Source organism: Silurus aristotelis (assembly GCF_946808225.1).
Source record: "Silurus aristotelis genome assembly, chromosome: 13".
Lineage (NCBI taxonomy): Eukaryota > Metazoa > Chordata > Actinopteri > Siluriformes > Siluridae > Silurus > Silurus aristotelis.
In genome coordinates, this window is record NC_139586.1 from 26,981,352 (window position 1) to 26,998,048 (window position 16,697).

Below are 16,697 nucleotides of genomic sequence, written 5' to 3' on the forward strand. Positions count from 1 at the left end.
CCCACTTCTGTTTTGCCAACCTCTTTCTCCTTATGCTCTCCTGCACTTCCTCATTCCACCACCACGTCTCCTTGTCTTGCTTTCTATTTCCAGATGTCACACCAAGTATTTTTCTAGCTGCCTCCCTCATCACTCCTGCAGTAGTTGCCCAATCACCCAACACCTCTTCAACACCACCGAGCCTCTGTCTGACCTCTTCCCTGAACCTCACACTACACTCTTCCTCCTTCAGTTTCCACCATCTTATTCTTCTTTCAGTCCTTACTCTTCTCCTCTTCTTCTTCGCCTCCACAACCATCCTACAGACCACTATCCGATGCTGTCTAGCTACACTGTCCCCTGCCAACACCTTACAGTCTCCAATCTCCTTCAGGTTGCATCTCCTGAATAGCACATAGTCCACCTGTGTGCACCTTCCCCCACTCTTATACGTCACCCTATGATCCTCCTTCTTCTTAAAATACGTGTTCACCACTGCCATTTCCATCCTTTTAGCAAAATCTACCACCATCTGCCCTTCCACATTCTTCTCCTTAAAACCATACCTACCATCACCTCCTCATCACCTCTGTTCTCTTCACCTACATGCCCATTAAAGTCTGCCCCAATCACCAATCGTTCTTTCCTAGGTACACCATCCACCACTTCATCTAATTCACTCCAGAATCTTTCTTTCTCCTCCATCTCACAGCCAACTTGTGGAGCATAGGCACTGATGACATTTATCATCATCCCTTCAACTTCCACCTTCACGATCATCACCCTATCAGAAACTCTCTTCACCTCCACTACACTCTTACTGTACTCTTCCTTCAGAATCACCCCTACACCATTTCTCTTTCCATCCACACCATAATAAAACAGTTTAAACCCACCTCCAATGTTCCTGGCCTTACTCCCTTTCCACTTGGTCTCCTGAACACACAACATATCTACCTTTCTGCTCTCCATCATATCAGCTATCTCTCTCCCTTCACCAGTCATAGTGCCAACATTTAAAGTACCAACCCTAACCTTCAATCTCCTGCACTGCTCCTTTCCCTGTCGTCTCTGTAGATGTCTTCCTCCTCTCCTTCTCCTTCTTCGGCCAACAGTAGCCCAATTTCCACCGGTACCCTGTCAGCTAACGATACCTGTGGCGGTCGTTGTTAACCCGGGCCTCAACCGATCCGGTATGAAATTCTTATTTGTGATCCGCATATTTGATTTGGCACATGTTTTACGCTGGATGCCCTTCCTAACGCAACCCTCCCCATTTACCCGGGGTCGGGACCGGCACTACGAGTGCACTGGCTTGTGCATCCATAATGGCTGGGTTATTTATTTATTTATTTTATTTTATTTTATTTTACAGGAAAATTAATGTCCAGTATTTATAAGCCCCTAACGCATTCTGTGTGAATTACAGGTGATTACTTTTTGAAGAAGCAGTCAGGTAAGGTGCTTTCACTCCGATTGGCTCGGAGTATGTGACGTCATAAAGCACCACCCGGCCCTCATCAATGCGGAAGTGGAGACGCCGAACAGATCAGGGAAAATAAGTTGAGAGTAAAAAGACGCTGAAAATATAATGAAATGTTTTCGCCAGTGTATTTAGTGTTTGTGGAACAATGGTGTAAGCAGCAGGACAATTTATAAAATCTTCTAATCGTTTTTTTTTATTATTTTAAGAAAGAAAAGTTTGGCTGTAACATCACGACTGGGATGGCAAATAATAATTTACAGGTAAGTCACCTGTCCGGGGAAGGCGGAAGGATACATGGGGTGAAATGAGAGTAAAAGACATGGAACAGATCATTATATATATATAGGGTCACATTGTTCATATTTGAGTCTATAATCGATTATATAATAACTTTTATATATTTCATGAGAAACATTTCACATGAACTTCAGCCTGACTCTGTATTATTATTGTGTTCTGGTATGTGCCATGTATCCAAACCTGTCTAACCAGTTCTCTTACAGTTTCTTGTTCTTTTTTCACTACAAAAAACGGGCTTACAATTTGTGATTCTGTAGTGAAAATGTTTAATTTCTGATCAGAAGGTTATGAGTTCAAATCCCAGCACCACCGAGATGCCTTTACTGGGCCTTCTACAAGGCTCGGATCCCTGAAAGCTCACTTGTATAGATGACATGATTGTATGAGAGCATCTGCCAAATGTCATAAATGTAATGTAAAGATCTTGTGGTTTATCATAATTCCACCATGACCCTGGAGCCAGACTATGAGCTTAGGGGTGTCAGGGTTCAACACGATACAGGAGGATTTCTTTGAATCCAAATATGTTTCTAAATAATGTTTCTTTTCAGGCTTGTAAAGTTATGCATTGATCATAATCGATTTGCTTAGCGGTCATAGGCAGGTCTGTGATGTGGCCTGGGGGTGGGGTATGGTGCAGAGGGTGGCACCAGGGGGCCGGTGTGACTTGATGTGAAGTGAGACGACACTGAATACATTTATACCCACATTTTTCAAGTCAGTCCAATTACCCATTGTTATAAGCAAGACACTGATTGATTGCATTTATGACATTTTGGCAGAAGCCTCATCCAGTGTAAATTCAATTGTATAGCGCTTTTAACAATGAACATTGTTAAAACACAAAGCAGCTTTACACAGATAATGTGGTGATAAAAAAATGAATATGTTCTTTATAAGTGTAAGTTTGTCCCTGATGAGCGAGGCGGTGGCGACCGTGGTGAAGGAAAAACTCCCCGAGATGGCATAAGGAAGAAACCTTGAGAGGAACCAGACTCAAGAGGGAAACCCAGCCTCATCTGGGTTGCACCGAATGTCCATTTATTGCAGATATACGATGTTGCTTACATTTAACTCATTATTTTACAACTCAGCAGTTTAGAGTTAAGGGCCTTGCTCAGGGGCCCAGCAGTGGCAGCTTAGCAATACTGGGATTTGACTGTATAAACAGTCTGCTCCAATGGCTTAGGATCACTGTGCACCTCAAAAATGATAAAACTCTAATCAGTGGGTATTCGGGTGACGAGTCTGGCTTCTCTACAGGTTTCTTCCTCATTCCATCTCAGGGAGTTTTTTCTTGCCACACTTGCCACTGGCTCACTCTTATCAGGGGGAAACTTATAGGCACTAACATATAAATTCACATTTTAAGTCTGTAGGACAATGATCATTCCTAAATGCGCTCACAAACAAAAAATGTTCTGATCAGAACCATAATAAATGGTTAAGATGACGATCTTAACCACTGAGTTCTCACAAAGTCACATTAGTATAAATGTGTGTTTAGCGCTTCATGGTGGTGGCAGGAGACTTGTGTTTTTTTTTTTTACTCGACATTTTTCTCCAATGACTGTCAAACCCAAGAGTGAACTTTCTAAAAAAAAAAAAAAAAAAAAAAACACTGAAGTTCTTCTCCTTTTTTTGTGTGATAGAAAGCCATTGACTTGGCCACCAAGGCTTCAGAGGAGGACAAAGCCAAAAACTACAAGGAAGCTTTGCGCCTTTACGAGCAATCCATTCAGTACTTTCTGCATGTGGTGAAATGTAAGTGAAACTTTGTATAAATCCTGTGGATTAAAAGCATCTCGACCGTATTTACCTTCACGTCTAATCTCGGGTCGCTTTCATTTTGTAATATAAATCAGCGTCATGTGAATTTCTCCAGGTTGGAATACTTCCTATGCGATTATTGTCCTGATTTATCTGGGCTCTGGTTACCGAACCTCACGAGTCTCACATTTTGGTTCCATCTAGACTTTTATAACCATCATAAAATTAATTTAATGACAGGAGTTTTTGGTTTGTTGAGCACCAGATAAGTGTAAAACATGTTTGTTTGTCAGATCTTACAGATTTTACACAAGTTTAGTTTTCCTCATTTGCTTTTTTCTGAATATTTGCAAACCAGTAAGTGAATTACTAAAAAAAAAGCAAAACACAATGGATTACTTACAAAAGCCTGTACTTCTCTCAAATCCTTAGTTCATCTCTCAAAATAATGACGAGTCCTTTTTTGTCATTGTTCACAAGCAAGATGATAAAAATGTTATTTCCTGATGTAAAATACGGTTTGGATCACAACGATTGAAAAGGATACATTTCTTCTGTCTGGGATCTACAGCACAAATGAGCACATTACTGTATGTGGGAATATTGATTGCAAGAGACCAGACAGGATTCACACTTTTACTGTACTAGTGTTCGTTCTTTTTTTCCTGTGTTTTTTTTAGAAAATTGAAGGTTCACATGAAGGTTCACAAGATTCACTTTGGACCTGCTTTAGAAAACGATTTGATCATTGGTTGGTTCGAAGCCGTTCGCTCTCCTTCGTTAGTGCCGTTCATCTGCACAATTTAGCAATGTAGCAAATAATGTTGGAAAACGGCAAACAATTGTACACCATCAATTAAACGGACGTACCAAAGCATTCACGGTTCGTTCAAGCAATGAGAAATAGTGTTTACAATGCGCACAAGTGACGTGATGTGGAGGTTGAACAAGCAGTTTTTTCCATTTCCGATGTGAGAAACGCTCCAAAGCAACTGATCTCTGTTTAAAACATTGCCTCATACCATAATCGATTATGTCGGCGTTTTCGAGTAAATTGTCAACGGTTATGAGCTGATTTGTGTATTCTTCGTGACTCAGGGATCCGATCTTTACACAAACGTGAACCAAGCTAAACAAGCAGGAAACAGATGAGTGTGAATCAGGTGCTAGATTACTGATAACTCGACCTGAATGGAGTCATCTATCTGTCATCTGTGGAATGTTACATTCTAAATAAAATGCGACTCTGCTGCTGTCTTCCAGACGAGGCTCAGGGCGAAAAGGCCAAGCAAAGCATCAGGACAAAGTGTAAAGATTATCTGGATAGAGCTGAGCAGCTCAAGGAATATCTGAAAAAGGCTGAAACGCAACCACCTGCCAAGCCTGTCAAAGTGTCCAACGACAAAGGGTGAGTTCTCGCCACACAAAGCAGCTGATGTGAATGTACTACCAATAGGATCAGTCGTGCTCTTCATTAACCATGAATGCAATTTCTCACAGGAATGACAGCGATGATGGTGATAATTCAGAGAAGAAGAAATTGCAGAATCAGCTTCAAGGTGTGTGACATCTAGTTTCAACGAACGCAACATTTTTTTAATTGTTTTTTACATTGTTATAAAATATTATTCTATTAATAAAAAAACTGCTGCGTGTAAAGATATTAGGAACTGTTACCTTTTGCAGGTGCCATCATCATGGAGAAGCCTAACATTAAATGGAATGATGTTGCTGGATTAGAAGGAGCCAAAGAGGCGCTGAAAGAGGCCGTCATTCTACCTATTAAATTTCCACACCTTTTCACAGGTAAATAAGAAAACAAAAAAAAAAAATAGTAAGATTCTGATTCGACACTGGTTTACTAGGTTACAGACTTGAGATACCATCAGTTCTTAAATGCGAGTTCAAGTTTTTCTGGAAGAGGAAGGTCTTCATTTATCTGTACAAAATAAGCAGTTCTAGAAGATCTGAGAAAGAGTGGTGCAGTATGAGGAGAGATGCGAGTTTTGATGTACAGGTTCATTTTATGGCTTTGTAGGCAAGCATCACTGTTTTGAATGCTAAAAGCCAGTAGAGGGAGCAGCTGTGGGGTGGTGTGTTAGAACTTATGCAGGTTGAACACAAGTCAAGAGTGACAAGAGTGTCACCTTATCAACATGGCTTTTTATTACTCGCTCATGAATATGTAACGGTTATGTTTGATTGTGATCAGAGTGTTGAAAATGTCGAGTGATAAAAAAAAGACATCTACAGATTAAAATATGTTTATAAGTATGACTGTTTTAGTGCCATGTTCCATTTTTGTTAAAAAAAAAGTCAGAGCAATACGAGAATAGTCATAATATTTTAAAGAAAAAAAGTCTAACTTTCGAGTATGAAGTCGAAATATTTTGAGAATAAAGTCAAAATTACAAGCTTGTCATATGAATCCTATACTCCACAATTCGCTGAGACCCCGAGTGAGGTACTGGGGTGGTTTCTTTGAAGACCATCCTCATAGTCTCTTAAGAAACATCATCTCCTCTTCGAATAACACGCTGATGCAACCATCGATATCCTTAGAGTCGACCACAGCCATTTCAGACTATACAAAAGTGGCAGTTTTATCAATGTCTGTCTAAATATTTTCTCCTGAATAAATTAAGCTTCCTACATAACCACCGCAGTGTTTGTTTATAATCCTTACTCCATGCCGATGTGGCAAAAGACTTTTTCCCTTATTGCTTAACCAAATCCTCCATATGTATTTTATGCAAAACCGCAAAAGTTTTTTCACAATTCTCGAAATATTGCAACTTTATTTTTGTATTGCTAAGACTTTATTCTCATGATCGTAGAGTTTTTGTTGTTTTGTTTTATATGGCACTAAAATGCCATCGTAGATAAGCAATACTCAAAATAAAGGAGTGGAACCGGTGGTTCTGTAAAGTCATGGCACCGTATCATGAAAGATTTCAGCTAAGAAAATTCCACAGGATACTAAAAAAATCCTCTTTAAGCAATTTCTAGTCAAATACATGCTAATTTGGAACACCATTGGTAGCTGTTTCTGACTTTCCAGCGGGGAAGAGTTGCCAGAAAAAGCATTTCTATGCCACTACTATATAATTGCTCACTTGCACTGTGTCAAATAGTGTCTAGAGAACCCTCTGTAATAAAGTCTATTAGAATGACGAGAATGTAAATTCAGCAAAAGTCAACAAAGCACACGAAGAGAAATGCACAGTTTCTGCAATACAGCATTGAGGTGGATCTTCATATGAACCAAATACAAAGCTTGGACTTTGAGGCATTTGTCAGTAATCAGGAGGAATATACAGAATCATTGAAGTCATTGTTTGATCTTCTGTTTAATTTTTACCAACTGTGCAATCTCTCACTCCCAGGAAAGAGAACTCCATGGAGAGGGATCTTGCTGTTTGGTCCACCAGGTACAGGAAAATCATACCTGGCTAAAGCAGTGGCCACCGAAGCCAACAATTCAACCTTCTTCTCCATCTCCTCCTCTGATCTTGTGTCCAAATGGCTTGGGGAGAGTGAGAAGTAAGTCCTGGTCTTGAACTTGTTTGAGAAGCATGATCATGATACAGACTCTGCAACCTAATCATAAATTCAATGTCTTTTTATTATGTATGAACCTTAAGGGATGAGGCTAATAATCTCTACACTTAATAATCCCTGCATGTTCCTTCTGCAGATTGGTAAAGAACCTGTTCAGTTTGGCTCGGCAACACAAACCCTCCATCATCTTCATCGACGAGATCGACTCTCTGTGTGGCTCCAGGAGTGATAACGAGAGCGAAGCAGCTCGCAGAATAAAGACAGAGTTCCTGGTTCAGATGCAGGGTTAGTCAAGGGGTGGAAACAGGACTGGTGTTTTACATTCATGAGCATATATCATTCTGTACTTCTTTTCTTTTCTTTTTTTTTGTATCTATAGGTGTTGGAAACGATAACGAAGGAATTCTGGTGCTTGGAGCAACAAATATACCTTGGACTTTAGATTCTGCCATCAGAAGAAGGCAAGAAATAAATATTTATTGACATTGAAATGATATTTATTCATTTATAAAATGACTTTCATTAATTTTGGCTTTGATTTTTCCATTTCCAAAATTACAGGATTATCAGGAAGTTGGTCTAATTAAATGTTGTTGTTTTTTTTTTATCTAAGTTCTAAAATAATAAAAACTGCTAGTTAACCAGAACAAGTAAGTGTAGACAACTTGAAGGAAATCTTGATAAAGATTTAGATCCCTAAGGAACAGAGGTTCAATTCGATTTGATTCGATTAAATTCGATTCGATTCAATTTTATTTGATTCGATTCAATCCAATTCAATGTTTGAATGCCCCAAAGCAGCTTTACAGAAATATAACAGGTTAGAAATATAAATGTAAAATTTATACTTTAGTGCCTATAAGTTCATCCCTAATGAGTGTGCCATGACGACAGTTGGCGACCCCCATTACAAAGAAATAAACTTTCTTTCGGCTTCTCCCGTTAGGGGTCGCCACAGCAGATCCTCCGCACGTTTGATTTGGCACATGTTTTACGCTGGATGCCCTTCCTAACGCAACCCTCCCCAATTTATCCGGGCTTGGGACCGGCACTGAGAGTGGCTGGGGATGGTTCCCTGACCGGGGATCGAACCCGGGTCGCAGCGGTGAGAGCGCTGTATCTTAACCACTAGACCACCAGGGGCCCCATTACAAAGAAATAAACAGTCTCAAATTTTTTATAGTAGTTTTATTTTAACAAAGAGACAGAAAGAAAAATAATCCAGAAAATACTATTATATTACATATAAATGAATTTGTATTTGATCGAGTGAAATAAGTACCTGAGTGATCCCGTACCAACCAGCAAGAATTCTGACTCACACAAGCTATTCCTGTACCTTAAGGAAAGAAATCCTAATATCAACTCATTATATGTATAAAAGACACCAATCACAGCATCAACCTCTTCCATTCAAACCTCTCCATAATCATGGGTAAGACTAAAGAGCTGCCAAAAGATGTCAGGTACGAACAAGATTGTAGACCTGCACAAGGCTGGAATGGGCTACAAGACCATCAGCAACAAGCTTGGTGAGGATGACCATTGTTGGTGCGATAATTCGAAAATGGAAGAAATACAAGATAAGTCAATCGCCCTCGCTCTGAAGCGCCATGCAAAATCTCATCTAATGGGTTAAGGATGAGAAAGTTGAGGGATCAGCCCAGAATTACACGGAAGGAGCTTGGTAATTATCTCAAGGGAGCTGGGACCACAGTCACCAAGAAAACCATTGGTAACACACCAAAATCCATCTGCTCAAGAATGCACATGAACAGACCCATCTGAAGTTTGCCAATGAACACTTAAATGATTCCGAGAAGACATGGGTGAATGTGATGTGGTCAGATGAGACCAAAATTTAGCTCTTTGCCATCGCCTCGACTTGCGGTGTTTGGAGGCAGAGAATTGCTGAATATGACCAAACATGAAGGAGGAAACATTCTGCTTTAGGGCTGTTTCTCTGCTGAGAGTACAGGAAGATTTCACCACATGAACAGGGCCCATGCTGTAGAGTCTTGGATGAGAACCTTTTGGCCTCAGCCAGAACACTAAAGATGGGTGGTGGACAGGGGTCTTCCAGCATGACAGTGACCAAAATCTACAGCCAAAGCAACAATCTGATGGTCTTGTAGCCCATTCTAGCCTTGTGCAGGTCTACAATCTTGTCTCTGACATCCTTTGGCAGCTCTTTGGTCTTACCCATGATGGTGGAGAGGTTTAAATGGAAGGTGGAGGTTGATTCTGTGATTAGTGTCTTTTTTCACATAATTAGGAGTTCTTTCCTAAAGGGACGGGACTAATTCGGGTGTGTGGGAGGTGACATTGGTGAGGAAGAAACTCTGAGAAAGGGATGAATGGACAGACAGACAGACACTAATCTCAGTCTTTGTGCTTCTCTGCTGTGTTTCTTCTGGCTCAGGTTTGAGAAGCGTATTTACATCCCCCTTCCTGAGCAGCATGCACGATCGTTCATGTTCAAGCTAAACCTCGGTACGACTCCGAACAGCCTCTCTGAAGACGACTTCATTGCGCTGGGGCAAAAGACAGACCACTATTCAGGCGCGGACATCAGCATCATCGTCAGGGACGCCCTCATGCAGCCCATCCGCAAAGTGCAGTCAGCCACTCACTTTAAAAAGGTGAGCGAGGAGAAGTTTATGAAGTTTTAAAGCATTAGTCTGATTTTTTTCCTTTCACCAAATACAACAATGATTCGAATTTGGATTATTGTATAAATTATTGGTGATAATTCCCATTGTTCAGTTTCCCCAGAAATTTCAATTTCACCAGGTATTTGAGTCGGTGAGGAACTTTTTGCTGATGTTTTCCTCCTACAGACACAGTTCCTGAATTTGGGGCACGATCCGAGTTTAGTTTGAGGTGATCTGAGAAGACATATGACATACTGTGTGTGCAGATTTCCTTTTTTTTATTTTTATTTTTTTATATAATATTATTTTTGTACATACATTTCTTTGAACTAATTATACGAAACAAAAAAAACCCTTTAGCTCAGCACGGAAACAAAAATAGTATTCTTACACTGGGTTGGGAAACCCCTGTAAGGGTCCCAAATCTTGAAGAAGGTTTTAGTAGAACAGTGTGACATGTAAAAAAAAAAATATTAATTAGGAATGACATCCATAATAATATTGTGGCAAAACCTTTTTTTGTTGGAGCCGTGTCCTTAATCCAGATCAAGAAGACATTTTTCCTAGCTGCAAAGGTCGGTAAATTGAAAGCCTTCCATGCCTGATATTGGAAATAGGAGTATCTGGGAGGCCAAGAAGAAGGCACATCTAATTCAATTGGAACATCAAATATAACACACAGATTATCCACAATACCAGACCAATAACTCTGTAATTTGACACATGACCAAAAACAGTGGAACCATTCTCAGATTTGTATTTGCAACAGTTTGGGGGATACATGGGGATCTATTTTATTTTTAAGACCATGTGTTATGTGTGTATGATGTAGAATCATTCCTGCCACACACTAGTGAATTGAAGGTCTTTTTCCCAAGCTTGCTTAGTAGCATGGGATGTAAGAGAGCTGTTAGAAATTAGCGATTAGCACGTCTTGGATTCTTATGGAGATGAAGATGCTCTTTCTACATCAGAGGTGGCATTTAGTTAATAATATTGTATAAGTAGCAATAAAATGTTGGAGATATCTAAAAAATTCACCTTTTAGTAGGCTATCTAGTGTTTCTGTACCATCTGAAAGGTCTGCCTATTAAATAGACCTCCTGGCCTAGCTAACCCCTGTGTATACCATGCTTTAAAACCACCATTTCTGAATCCCGTCAGAAAGTCTGGATTACCTCGAACGAGTGTAAGAGGAGATGTGAGATGAAGGTTCGGATGGATCGCCATGCTCTGATTGTATTTATTGTAATAGGGTTAGTGCAGAAGGGACTGGGAATTTTTCAGTTGATCTAAACCAATCTGCCATCACCCGAAGATGAACAGCCAATTGATACAGTCTAATGTTTGGAAAATCCAAGCCCTCATCAGAACCGGTCAGCTGCAGTTTTGGCATTTTTAAACAGGGTTTCCTTTTACTCCAAATGAAGGAACTCGACCAGCCTTCAAGCACTTTGATAACCTTCTTAGATAGCAGAATAGGGATCATTTGTAAAGGATAAAGTAGCCTGGGTGTAATGTTCATTTTAATAAGGGCGATCCTCCCCAACCAGGAAACCAGCGTCCTAGGTCTGCTTTGATGGTATCCAGAAGAGGAGGGAAGTTAGCACTAAACATTTGATTATATTCAGGAGTTATGCGTATCCCCAAATAGACAAAACCAGAGGGAGACCATTGAATTTAAAAAAGGGTTTTGTCAGAGCTAGCATAGATGCTGGATATCCCAGCGGCATAGCCTCAGACTTTGCTAAATTTATTTTGTAACCCTAGAAAGAACCGAATAACGAAATGGCATTAGTCAGGTAAGGAATAGAAGACTGTGGTTTAGACAGAAAAATAAGCACATCGTCTGCATGGAGAGTCGTTTTATGTTTCTTTTTTTACCAACAGAAACACCAGATATTAGAGAATTCTTAATGCCTGAGCTAATGGTTCAATTGCGATATCGAAAAGCAGTGGGCTGAGAGGGTCACCTTGCCTTTTCCCACGGTGAAGAGAAAAGTTGCTAGATCTCATACCATTAGTGCGAGCCACTGCGTGTTGAAGTATTATAAATGTACTCTTACCCAATTGACAAAGTTATTGCATAGGTCAAATTTTTCGAATGTATAGAATAGATACGACCGCTCCACCCGATTACAATGCCTTCTCGGCATCCAGAGAAAGCATGAGTGCAGGTTTCATTAGCGTTCCAAGAAAGCTGATTAATATTAAGTCGTCTTCTCAAATTATCAGAGGAGTTCTGGACTTTTACAAAACCTTTTACATTGTCTCCAACAATGCAAGGGAGCACCTTTTCTAAACGCATGGCCAATGTTTTAGAAAACGACTTTTGGTCAGAGTTTAATAGGGCTATTCGCCTATAGGGGGCGCAGTATTCAGGATATTTCCCTTTTTTAAGAATGAAGGAAATATTTGCTTCTCTAAGCGATTAAGGCAGAATACTGATATCAAAAGAATGGTTAAACATAGCCAACAAAGGATCTAGAAGAATGTCTTTAAAGGTATTACCAAACTCACAGTTTAATCCGTTTGGCCCTGGGGCCTTCCCTGAGGGCGTGGAGGTTAAACAATGCTTCCTCTCCAAAGCCTCGGGAGAGTGTGTGCGGATTTCTGTATTACTGTGATGCTTTTCTTGTTTTTATGTGTAGGTCCGCGGAAAACCTCAGAACAACGATGTAATAGTGGATGACCTGTTGACCCCTTGCTCTCCATCTGACCCAAACGCGATACAGATGACTTGGGTAGATGTGGAATCTGATAAACTGCTGGAGCCCATCGTCAGCATGGTGAGCACAAAATGCGAAATATCGTGATATTTGGGGGGATTATTACACACACACACTCATTCAGCTACAAGTGAGTGTGAAAGAACTCATGACCTCCACTCTTTTGGGAAGATATTCCAGTGGATTCTGTGGAGAATCCACTGGAATATCTTCCCAAAAGAGTGGAGGTTATTATAAAAGCAAATAGGGACTCAATGTTTAATGGGACTTTCAAAAAGCATGTAATAATCTTATGCTCAGGTGTCTACGGTTGTTTGTCCATATAGTGGGCATAAGTTACCACGTTTGTACATTGTATTAGAAGCATTTGCACCACATAGCAGGCAAAGCACAATCCAAACTACACACTAGTGTGAAAGTAATTAATTAATAATTAGAACCAACCCCAATTAAAAAAAAAAAAAAACTGAAAAACTGTGTAAAATTTAAATAAAAAACATTTTTTGATTTCAAAATCTGGTAAACCCATATTTTATTTACAGTAGAACATTAAAAAAATAATAATTTACCAAATGCAACACGTTTCAAAAAAAAGTTGGGACGAGGCAACAAAAGTATTAAGAGTAAAAATGTAACAGTAAAAGCAACAACTAATCAAACAGGTCAGTAAGAACAATTTCAGAATAATGTACAATTGCAAAACAGTTGAATATCTCAACATTTACAGCACATAATATCATCAAAAGTTTCAAAGAATTTGGAGAAATTTCTGAGCACAAGGGACAATCACCAAAATCAATATTGGATGTTAATTGGATTAATTAATTAATTGGATGATCATCTTTGGGCCCTCATTAAAAAAATCATTGCATGGGCTCATTAACACCTCTAGAAATCATTGTCTGTGAACACAGTTTGCAATGTCATCCACAAACGCAGGTTTGTATCGTGCGAAGAATAAGGCGCACGTGAACATGATCCAGAAACGCCACCATCCTCGCTGGGCTGAAGCTCGTTTCAAATGTACTGAGGCAAAGTGGAAAACTGCTCAGACAAATGACAATTTAAATTTTTTGGGGGAAACCATGGATACCACATCCTTCAGACTAAACATTTTACACAGTGTCCCAAACATTTTGGAACTAAATAATTCAGAAAAAACACAGCAATAGCTATTAAATGGCAGTACTCATTCTCTCAGTCGTTTATTTGTTGTGTGTCCCTGTTCTCCAGGATGACATGCTGAGGTCGCTGGAAAAAAACAAGCCTACTGTGAATGAAGAAGACCTGAAGAAGCTGGTGAAGTTTACTGAGGATTTTGGCCAAGAAGGCTAACTACACCAAGAACCTTTTGTTTTATGCTTTTTTATATTCGCTTTTATTTTTCTACTCAGTTTGCATGAAGCATGGCGAACCTATCTGCCTACTCGATACGCTGTAAACAGGGAAACGAGATCACTTATTTATTGTATGTGGATGTTATAATGGTGGGAATAATAAGCTGTATGTGGGCACTTGCTGTCATTTTTCTTCTCTAGCTGCATATTTACATTTACGGCAGACACCCTCATCCAGAACGATTCACTGGGATTTGAACTCATGACCTCACGATCCAAAGACCAATGCCTTAACTACTAAAACTCCACTCCCCAGATGTTGTATGTGTACAGTACAGGACATTAGTGATGGAAAGATTATTCTAGTGACTTGGTTCTTTAAATGTTGTTAATCAAAATGAATCTTCTTTTGAGTCATTCAGTTAATTTCTACGAAATAAAATCAAATGTTACATTTTCAATAAGCAGATTCTCCAACACTTCTACATACAACCACTTTGACTACATGTTCCAATAATTCAAATATGACAATGCAATAAGACAATTTATGATAAACAGAATGAGTAGCTTCACCGCTTATGTCTTCTTGTCGGTAGCATTCGTTTTTTTTTTTTTTTTTCCCCACATGACTCCCATGAACGCTACACCAGGGGTCACCAACATAGACCAAATGAGTCGCCCATGGGCCTATTCTAAAAATAGCTTACCATAGCACCACTTACCAGAGAGCTGAATAAATTTTTTTATGTTGCTATTCTTTTTTAAATCTGTCACGGACAAGTCAGAAACCGGAGTATGGTTAAAAACCTTGTCTTTATTTAGTCTAAACATATACAAGGCAGAGGCTTGAGGAGAACCGGAAAACGGGTAGAACCCATAATGCAGGTAGTCTAGGGATGATCGCCAATGTGAACCGTTAAAGGCAAACCTATCTTGAGCGCTACCTCCGAAGTAAAGCCAGGAGCATGGAAGTATGTTGAATACTAGTGGTAGGCAGTCTGGTAGATCTCTCATGGCAACGAGTAAGGTGGAATCGGGACCTTCTAAAGGGGAAAGGTAATGGGGAACAGGTGTAGGTGATTAGAGCAGGGAGAGGCTAAGTGACACTTAGAGTCTTGGAGGGAGGTGTGGCTGGTGGTTCCCTGACAAAATCACACTTGCATTGCTGTGAATTTAAAAATTACAATATTAAAATATAGATGACAAGATATAGATGAATATAATTAATTATTAATAATAACATATTAAAGTAAATTGAGCAAATTTGTTATTTCAGAAGTGTGTATCAAACTGGTAGCTCTTCACATTAATCGGTACCCAAGAAGTAGCTCTCGGTGTCAAAAAGGTAGGTGACCCCTGTGCTACACAATGCAACAGATCAAGCTTTCTGGTCCGAATCTTGACATTATTGTAGTAGTAAAGTCAAGATTTAGACAAAAAGATTGGGTATATAATCAATCATTGCATTCTGTATATATGTACACTATATTGCCAAAATTTTATGGTTTGGACATGTGCAGAGGAGGGACATGGGGTATATCGGTAGGAGAATGCTGAGGATGGAGCCACCAGGAAGGAAGAAAAGAGGAAGACCAAGGAGGAGGTTTATTGATGTGATAAGGGAAGACATGCGGGTACTTTGGTTTGAAAGAGGCAGATGTAGAAGACAGGGTGGTATGGAGACTGATGATCCGCTGTGGCACCCCCTAATGGGAGCAGCCGAAAGAAAAAGAAGATATTGCCAAAAGTTTAAGGACACCTGTTCATAAGTATGGTATGTGCTTTTTGAGCACCGCATTCCACATTCAGTCCCAATTCACTCTTATAATTCCCTTCACTCTTCTGGGACGATGTTCCACCACATTTTATGAGTGTGCTTGTGGACATTTGTGTTCATCAGCCACAAGGGTGTTAGTAAAGTCAGGTGCTGATGGAGGTGAGGTGAGGAGCCCTGGGGTGCCGTCAGTGTTCTAATTCATCTGTAATAATCAGTTAAAGTCCCTGAGTGCAGATGTTTGCAGATGTGCTACAATGTCTAATGTGCATTTTTAGTGCACAGTAAAGTGGCTGAGTGTGTTAATGTCTATTGAGTGACCATTAATGTGCACAGTGAACACTTAGGGAGATGAAAGCAAGGTCACGGGTGGCACCAGGGTGTTTGGGCTCTGACAGCTTGGGTAGAAGCAGTTTCAGAACTTTGAACCTGCTGCCTGATGGCTGGGGCTTGAAGAGACGGGGGTAGGGGTGAGATGGGTCCTTCACAAGAGGTAGAGGCTTTACGTACTCTGCGTGTATGGAAGATGTCCTGGATAGAGAGGACGAAGACCCCTATGAACCTCTCAGCGGTCCTCACTATGCACTGTAGAGTCTTGTGTTCTAAGGCTTTGCAGTTTAAAACCACACAGTGATGCTTTACAGGATGCTCACCACAGTTCCTCTGTAGAAGGTGGTAAAGATTACTGGTGGGAGGCTGGCTCTCTTCAGGCTCTGCAGAAAGTAAAAGTGTTGTCTTCACAATGGAATTGGTGTTGGTAGTCCAGGTAAGGTCATCAGAGATGTGCACGCTAAGAAATGTAGTACTACTGACTCTCCACTACTGTGCCACTGATTATGATTAAGGGAAGCCTTCAACAATCTTCTTTGCTTTTTCTACATGAAGAGACAGGTTGTTGTTGCCACCACTTTGTCATCAGCAAACTTGATAATGATGGATTCCGATGCAGTCATGGGTGAGCAGTGTGAAACGCAGTGGGCTGAGCACACAGCATTGGGCACCTGTGTTCTGTGTGATGGTGCCTGATGTTCTGCTGCCGAAGTGCTGGTAGACTGGTCTCTCATCAGGAATTCTAGAATCCCGTATGGAGACCCAGTAGAGAGTTTT

The 16,697-nt window shown here is 40.2% G+C and overlaps 1 protein-coding gene across 1 annotated transcript; it reads left to right on the forward strand.

Moving 5' to 3' along the window:
• Nucleotides 1-1,478: 1,478 nt before the first annotated feature.
• LOC310735962 (vacuolar protein sorting-associated protein 4B-like) lies at nt 1,479-14,280 on the forward strand. Its single transcript, XM_083559287.1, has 11 exons — nt 1,479-1,725; nt 3,418-3,529; nt 4,799-4,943; nt 5,036-5,094; nt 5,222-5,341; nt 6,922-7,078; nt 7,233-7,381; nt 7,476-7,557; nt 9,519-9,738; nt 12,402-12,539; nt 13,713-14,280. The coding sequence occupies exons 1-11, from the start codon at nt 1,705-1,707 to the stop codon at nt 13,812-13,814; spliced, it is 1,305 nt and encodes a 434-aa protein (XP_083415413.1). The 5' UTR covers nt 1,479-1,704; the 3' UTR covers nt 13,815-14,280.
• Nucleotides 14,281-16,697: the final 2,417 nt, after the last annotated feature.